The sequence below is a fragment of the Triticum urartu genome, chromosome 2A (genome assembly GCF_056163025.1).
Source record: "Triticum urartu cultivar PI428250 chromosome 2A, HENAU_Tu73, whole genome shotgun sequence".
NCBI lineage: Eukaryota > Viridiplantae > Streptophyta > Magnoliopsida > Poales > Poaceae > Triticum > Triticum urartu.
The window spans coordinates 632284568-632292591 of record NC_141874.1 but is presented as its reverse complement, the minus strand read 5'-3'; the positions used below and the strand labels follow the sequence as shown (position 1 = coordinate 632292591).

The 8024-nt window shown below is 50.8% G+C and overlaps 1 protein-coding gene across 1 annotated transcript; it reads right to left on the bottom strand.

Moving 5' to 3' along the window:
- Nucleotides 1-3542: 3542 nt before the first annotated feature.
- LOC125539292 (MATE efflux family protein) lies at nt 3543-5669 on the bottom strand. The gene has a single exon (XM_048702717.2). It carries the CDS (start codon nt 5427-5429, stop codon nt 3762-3764), a length of 1668 nt encoding a protein of 555 aa, XP_048558674.1. The 5' UTR covers nt 5430-5669; the 3' UTR covers nt 3543-3761.
- Between the last annotated feature and the right edge of the window lie 2355 nt (nt 5670-8024).

Sequence of the window (8024 nt, the reverse complement as noted above, 5' to 3'; positions counted from 1 at the left end):
GGGTTAGAATGGTGCTCCTGGAGTTGTTTGGGTGAAGGAGGAAGAAGGAGCTACCTCTCCTCCTTGTCTCTCATATATGTGTGCGTGTGGAATGAGCTGACCCCCTTTTGGGGGGCTCCTAGGAGGTCTTATAGCCGGACCTCCCAGGTTACAAATGATAAAGAAGGGAGGGCGGGGCCCTACGACCAGCGTCTCTGGCCGTCAGTGGGGCCCGCTGGCCGCACGTCACTTTAGCCTGTCAATCTCCGTGTCACGAAGCGGTTGGCACTGTGCACCCACAGTCGCGCCGCGCTGACGTCGGTCGCCACAGTCGGCACAGCTGTTGGCACTGTAGCCACGGTCTCCCTGACGTGGGAGAGGTCTTGTCGTACGGCGAGATGGTACAAACGTTGACCCTGCCGACTACAGCCAGCCGGCTCGGGCGTGGCACCATGCCCAGCCGGCTGGAGGGCCAGCCGGACTGAGGGGCGTTGGCTGCCCCGATGTTTCAAAAATGCGTCTTGTACTCCCAAACCTACTCGAGGGTCATCCCTTGACAGTAGTACAACGAACACCAGAAACAATAAAAAATTACATCTGGATCCGTAGACCATCTAGCAACGACTACAAGCACTAAAGCGAGCCGAAGCCATGCCGCCGTCATGGCCTCTCCCTCGCTGGAGCCAGGCAAAACTTGTTCTAGTCGACAGTCGGGAAGTGTCGTGCTAAGGCCCCATAGGACCAGCGGACCAGAACAACAACCGCTGCCGATGAAGATAAGCGTAGATCGAAAGGACCAAAACTGAAGACACACGAATATAGACAAACAAAAATTGCATTCGAGCGGATCCACCAAAGACAACCATTGACCAAATCTAGTGAGATCCACCGAAACACCTCCACGCGCCCTCCGGCGACACTAGCCGAACCGCCGGAATGGGAGCTAGGCAGGGAGAACTTTATTCCATCTTCAAGGAGTCGCCGCCGCCTCGCCTTCTTGAGCAAGAAACAAGCCCTAAACGGACACAAAGACATCTAAAAATAAAGAAGGATCCCTCCCGCCGGCAAGTATCGAGATCCACCGCGCCACTATGGCCTAAGGCCATAGAAGACGAGGTAGACCTGCGGCCGCCAGCAGGAGGCAAGAAACCCTAATCTCCCTTGGCCTCTCAAACAACATGTATACTTCCGTTGAGGTGTATGCACCCCACTTCTATCAGCTGCCCCTAGCACAGAAAACCAACTGGGGGCGGGGACATTCTGGCCGCTAAATCACGTCATATCGATAAACTAGCTGGAGCGAACATTAGCTCGTTGCCCCATGGGAACCGTCACTCGCACGTTAGTGGCGTCCAAAGCTATAATTTTATTAGAGAGAAAACTTTATTTCCCAAATTGATTTTGCAAAGTTGTTCCTACTCGTCTAAAAGAATATTCATTGTGTTATATTTATATATTTATTTGGTGCAAAAATGTATTTGTTCGCAGAGAATCGACTGAATTTCATTAGCTGGCCCGATAATATCACATTTTTTTCGAAAATCATAGTAGGAGCAAATGTCGGAGCAATCCTGTAATAAAACCATACTTTTCTTAACTCTATCCCGACGGTTATGTTTAGGATAACAAATCACTCTTTAATCTTGCTATACATGCACCACATGACAAGATTAGTGTGACAAGAAAATGAGGATATTAAGAAATATCACTTAGTTAATTGGGAAACTTGCTGTTTACCTAAGAAGGTGGGTGGCTTACGGATCATAAATTTGAAACCGATGAATATTTCTTTATTGGCTAAATGGTTCTAGAAAATGGAAACAGAGGAGGGGATGTGGCAAGATATCATTAACAGGAAATATGGAGGACATGGATGTCTCTCCAGGGTCACAAAAACACCTGGGGATTCCCATTTTGGTCCAGTTTAATAAAGATCAAAGAATTTTTCTATAGATTTGTGAAGAAAAAACTGGGGGATGGGACAAACACCAGATTCTGGGAAGATACTCGGGTGGATGATAAAACTCTTAAGGAAGCTTATCCTAGACTTTATGACCTATGCTTTGATCATAACATAACTATGGCCGAAGCCATCCAAAAAGGATGGCAAGGATTTAGGTTTAGAAGGACTCTTTATGGAGACACTTTGGGATTGTGGAATACTTTAAAAAGTAGATGTGGGGAAATTGAAATGAAAGGTGGGAAGGATAAGATAATATGGTCTCTAAGGGCTGATGGAAAATTCCCAGTTAAATCTCTGTACAGACGGCTGGTGGCTTCTGATCTTAGATTCCCACAAAAAAAATTGTGGAAGATCAAGATCCAGCTAAGATTAATTTTTTTATGTGGTTAGTTAACAAAAAAAAGTATAGTCACTAGAGATTCCTTGTTGAAGAGGGGGTGGAAACGGGAAAGTAACTGTGTGTTTTGTGGAAAAGATGAATTAGTTGATCACCTATTTTTTCACATGTTCGGCTGCTTCTATGGTGTGGAGTTTAATCAAATGTTCATTTGGGCTGAGAAAAACTCCATCATCAGTCCAAAAATGTTTTGGAGAATGGCTAGACACATTTAGGGTGAATGGTAAGAAAATGGTTTTAGTGGGGATTGCTACAGTATTTTAGGCTTTGTGGAAATCTAGAAATGGGATTATTAAAAAAGAGGAATTTCTGATCCTATGACTTTGATCAAACTGATGAGCCAGTGGATGGTGGAATGGTCTATTTTGCAGATAAAGAAGCAATAGAAAAAGTGCTGAAGCTGGGGGCAAGACTGCTAGAACGAGTAGCAAGTGAGGTTTATGCAACCTCTCAAGGGCGGAGAATCAATGTGGCGCGGTTGGAAAAATGAACAAAGCTTTTCCCTGTGGTGGCTGATTGCTCGCTTTTGTCTACTTGTTTTCCAGTGGTCTTTGTCTTTTGAAATTTGAGGCCCTTAGCCTGGATGAATGTATGAACTTAATAACAAAGTCTATTGTAGTAGTCGTTTTGGTTCATCGTCTTACCCAGTTTTGAAAACATTTCCCTCCCGAGGATTTGCTGGAGCTGGGAGCAGTTCATCGTACTTTTTTTCTTTTTCCTTGTAGCTTTGAACATCATGGTTTGCATTAATGAAAATCGGAAGAGGTGCGAAGCCCTTCTTTTATCAATCTAAACAATTAAAAAAAACTTGCCATACTGCATGTCAGGCAGCAGTCTATAGCTTACCACACAGATCACGTGGTACTGTAACTGGATTCCTTTGCGGGGGGGTCCCGCCGGCGCAAAGTAAGCCGCGAGCGATGGCCGACGGCTGCGATGCGCAAAGTGGCGGGTCCCTGCAGCCAAGGAAGCCACGCGACTTTAGACCTGATGGTGCGTGCGGTTTTACTGGGTGGCCCGGTGACCGGGTCGTCACGCGGCCGGCCGGCCTCCCTGGACCAGACACCGACCCGGAGCAAGCGAAAGGGAAGCAGGGGACGGATTGTTCCTCTGTCTCAAAACTTACTTCCTTCCTTCCTTCCAACAAGTACTACTACTACTGTTTTCAAAAAAAAAAGGTCTACTACTACGTACTAGGAGGAGTAGATATTTTTCCCCATCTTCTCTAATAACAATCAGCAAAATCTTTACATGGCTACATTAGCAAATGTGAGCAAAATTTGTCAGCCCCTAGCTCCTCCCCCACCGCCCAAAATATGGCCAACGGGGGAGGGAATAAAAATGGTAAAAATAAGAAGCAGCAGAAGAGGGAGTAGATTACAATGCACACGCCCCCCGGCTCAAGCTGTGTCGTGGTAGCTATCAACACCGATCGTTCGGCCGCTCGATGTCCGCGTCGTCCATAAGCAGCCGCGACTTCTCGTCTCCGTCGGCCGCGCCAACTTTGCCCTGGGCGTCGGAGCCGGTGAGCTGCTTCGACCGCTTGGCCTCGGCCGCCCAGTCCGTGCGCCCGATCACCAGGAGCATGCGCACCATGCAGGTGGCCTGCGCCGCCAGCAGCCCCAGCCACAGGCCCTCGAAGTCGTAGTGGAACCAGAAGGCCAGCACCAGCGCCACCGGCGTCCCCACCAGGTAGAAGGACCGGAGGTTGATGTTGGCGGCGTCCTTTGGCCGCGCGCTGCCGCGCAGCACGCCGCACCCCGTCGTCTGCGGGCAGTTGCCCAGCTCGCACAGGCCCAGGATCGGCAGCACCGACGCGGTCAGCGCGATGATCGCCGGGTCGGCCGTGAACATGCTCGCCCACACGTTCCGGACGAGGAATGCGAACGCCGAGGCGAAGGCGCCGAACGCGAAGCCGAGCATGATCCCCGCCGTCGCCGCGCGGCTCGCCTGCTCCGGCTGCCCGGCGCCCAGCTCGTTGCTGACGCGCGTCGACACGCCGAAGCTGAGCGACGAAGGGAAGATGTATATGAGCGACGTGGTCTGGATCAGGATGCCCATGGACGCCACCGTGGCCTGCGGGTTCAGGAGCAGGCCGCACAGCAGGATCATGATCTCGTACCACCACCACTCGAGGCACACGCTCACGCAGCTCGGCAGAGCCAGGCTGATGAGCTCGCCCCACCCACGGAAGCTCTCGGCGGAGAGCGCGAAGCCGCCGGTGCGCTTGTGGACGCCTTTGAAGAAGATGTAGGCGAGAAGCAAGAGGAGCAGGTTCAGGTTGGCCAGCACGGACGCCATTGCCACTCCCTTGACGCCGAGCCCGAGCACGGTCACCAGCACGTAGTTGATGGGCAGGTGGATGGCAATGGCGAGCGTGGCGCACACGGTGAGTGGCAGGTTTATGGACTGCATCCGGAGATATATCCTCACGGGATGGAGGAATGCCTGGAGGAGGAGGTCAGGCAGCGAGGCAAGAATGTAGGTCTCGGCGACGGCGGCGATGCCGGCGTCCTGTCCGCAGAGGAGGAGCAGAGGCCGCATGTGCATCCACAGGCCACCGATAGGGACGGCGGCCGCGATGAGGAGGAGCACCGTCCGCTGCACGGTGACACCAATGAGCGAGTAGTTACCCGCGCCGAATGCCTGGCCGCATATCGGCTCCATGCCCATGGCGAGGCCGGAGAGCACAGAGTATCCGGTGATGTTGGCGAAGCCGATGGCGAGGGAGCCGCCGGCGAGCGCCAGGCCGCCGAGACGGCCGAGGAAGAGCATCGAGATCATGGAGCGGAGGTAGAGCAGCAGCCCGGTGAGGATCATCGGGAATGCGAGGCCGAGAATGGAGCGCGCCTCGTCGCGGGCCGCGGTGGCCGACACGGGCGGCATCATCGGGAGCGCGATGCCCAAAGAAACGGACCAGGCTTCCTTCACCGCCCTGGCAAGCCGGCCGGGCGGCTTGCACGTGAGCACCGGCGCGGCCGCCTCGTCACCGCAGACCTGGACGACGACCTCCCCCGGCTTGGCGAGCAGGGGGGCGGTGATGACGCGGCCGTCCGGGCATGCCGCGGTGGCGCCTCCGCAGGACGTCATGGAGGGAAACAGAGGAGCGCTCTGCTCGTCGCCCTGCCGCTCGTGCGGTTCCGCAGAGCTTTTACGGCGCCGGGCGGTGTAACTCCCGGGCAATTTACCGCCTACTCAAGTACGACGCAGTTTAGTTTTGGACGGGGGAGAGAGAGAAAGAAAGGGGAGCGTTTTTTTCTCTTGTCTCCTCTTCGGAGGCGGGTGGTGCTTGGTAGGTGGAGCTCTGCGCCGCGCGGGGAAATGGGAGGCTCCGCGGCGCCGCTTATATAGGCGCCGGAGGGGGGAGGGAGGGAGGGAGGGGTGCCGTTTACAATTACAATTCACACTTCTTTCTCGGGATGGTTTTGTCGTTGCTGCTGTGTCCATCAGCGAGCCGCCCGTGTTAATTACCGTCCGTTTCTTCCGTCCCGTGGATACTTTCTACTCCTACCTCCGTGTTGAGCAACAGCATCAACTTGCTCTTTTTTCCCCCTTCAGTTACACACCTTCGCGTTAGCTTTTCTTTTTCTTTTTTGCGGATTTTGCCTTAACTAACTCGGTAACAGTCACTAGTAATTAAGTAGCATTGTCTGCAAAGGCTAGTCGCACTGGTCTAAGGTAATAAGGGCCTGTTTGATTCCAAATAAGTCACCAACTTATAAGTCGAAAAGTGAAAAAAGTGACTTATTTCACCAAACAGACCCGACTTATAAGTCATCCCAACTTATAAGTCATAAGTTGCTCCACCCCAACTTAAAACTTATAAGTCACCCCCTTTTGCGTGGGTTCCACGACCTGCATGATGTTGATTGGTGTGAAAAGGTGTGTCAGGTGACTTATAAGTCAGGTGACAACCAAACAGGCGTGACTTATAAGTCACTAGTTTTAAGTCACCTGACTTATAAGTTGAGTGACTTATTGAAACCAAACAGGCCCTAAATCATAAGTCACTGCTAGTTGACAGGACTATTAATTTCATTAAAACCTTTGCTGTTGTCGGTTAACCAAATTTTAAGAGGATTGGGAAGGATTCTTGATCGGATGCATTTTGTCGATCGTGTCCATGACAAAAGATCTAGATACTAGAGGGTTCACAGGTATGGCTAGAGTAGTAGCGCCGTGCATTAGAATGTATGCAGGCACGGGCGAGATTTTGGTTGTCCATTTTCTTTATGTTTGACCCGCATTCCTTCGTTGTACTGAAGCTTTTTAAAAAACGATTCTTTCAACATACAAAACTATCAGGAAATGTAGGCAAGCGAATACATGTACGAATGCGTGTTATTTTACTAGACCTGGAGGGACAATGGCATTGTCTAAAGTTTTGCTTTGAGCTCATACATGGCCACGTTGCGAGACGCAACCAACTTATCTCTTTGGAGCTGTAATGGTTTCTTTTATGCGTTGACAACGACAATTGCAGGCTTGGGATGAGAAAACAAAACACAAAGTCCACTGCAGGCAGGCTGGTGTATTGAAAGTCAAACTAGACCCTACTGATTCAGCGTGTTTTCTACTAAGAAAAGTCTCTGAATCGGCGGCATCACGCCGTACCTCGCCGGCCTGCAGCTAATAGACGGCCGGGAATAACTAAACTACGAAGTTGAGCATGAGATAATGGGTTCCATAGACAAATGCCGTCTTCGTTTTTATATGTATGTGTATACCCGTCATCTATTGTGTCTGTCATCTTGTACTTTTCTAGTCACAAAATACAGCTCCAATGCTGCAAACCGATATTGTAAAAAACTGTTTGAAAAAGAGAAGTACAACCTTGCTGTGGCTTAGTTGAGAGATTGATGCCCCTTGGACCAATGCTTGAATTTGGATGGCAGACAGAGTGTGTGTGTTTTTTCTCTCTCCTTTTTTTCTCCTCGGAAGAGGAAGAGAGACACACCTACAGCTAGCGTACTTGGATATTGTTCTTCATGCTAACGACTAGTACGATCAAGAGAATTTCGTATGCCCAAGATGTTTATGATCGGTCGGTAAAGGCCGCAATAAGTCATAATAGGGTCGGCCATACGTGAGAAAAGCCATTGAACCAGACCTACCACCGTAGTTGGCTAGTGGTAAAATTATGGCACTAGTTGGAATCTTTACGGCTTGTTGTTAGCTACTAGTGGTAGCGATTTGAGGGTCTGATAACTAAGCTAAGCTAAGCCAAGGTGCTCTGCATCTTGCCGCCCTTGGTGCATCTTGCCCATAAAAGAAGAGGCAGGAACTTGTAGTTGGGCCGTGAGAAGCGGCAAGAAGCTTGCTTAAAACCAGGTGATTGGGAAACAATGGGCAGGTTCTCCCTCCCTCCCTCTCTCTTTCTCTCTCGGTGAGTTGGTGATGATGGAGATGCAAGTGTACATGTGGTTTTCACTTGCCCAATCCAGCGACGACCTAATCATTTGTGCCGCGATGCTACCCATATCAAGTAGCCTCTCTCACCCAACCCACTCGCTTCTTTCGGTCTTGGAGCAGATGCACACTAAGAATAGTAGTAATATGGGCCTGCGTATAGGGATTTCATGCATCATCATTATCTTGGAGAGGTGCGCCGTGCAACATGCCATGTTACGCGTGAGCAAATCTAGGCCTCTCTGCCCTGCAACTTGCATTGTGTGAGGTCCGGTC

Bases quoted from the DNA above. Each gene is read 5' to 3' on its own strand.
- LOC125539292 (XM_048702717.2), bottom strand. From the start codon at position 5,429: ATGACGTCCTGCGGAGGCGCCACCGCGGCATGCCCGGACGGCCGCGTC.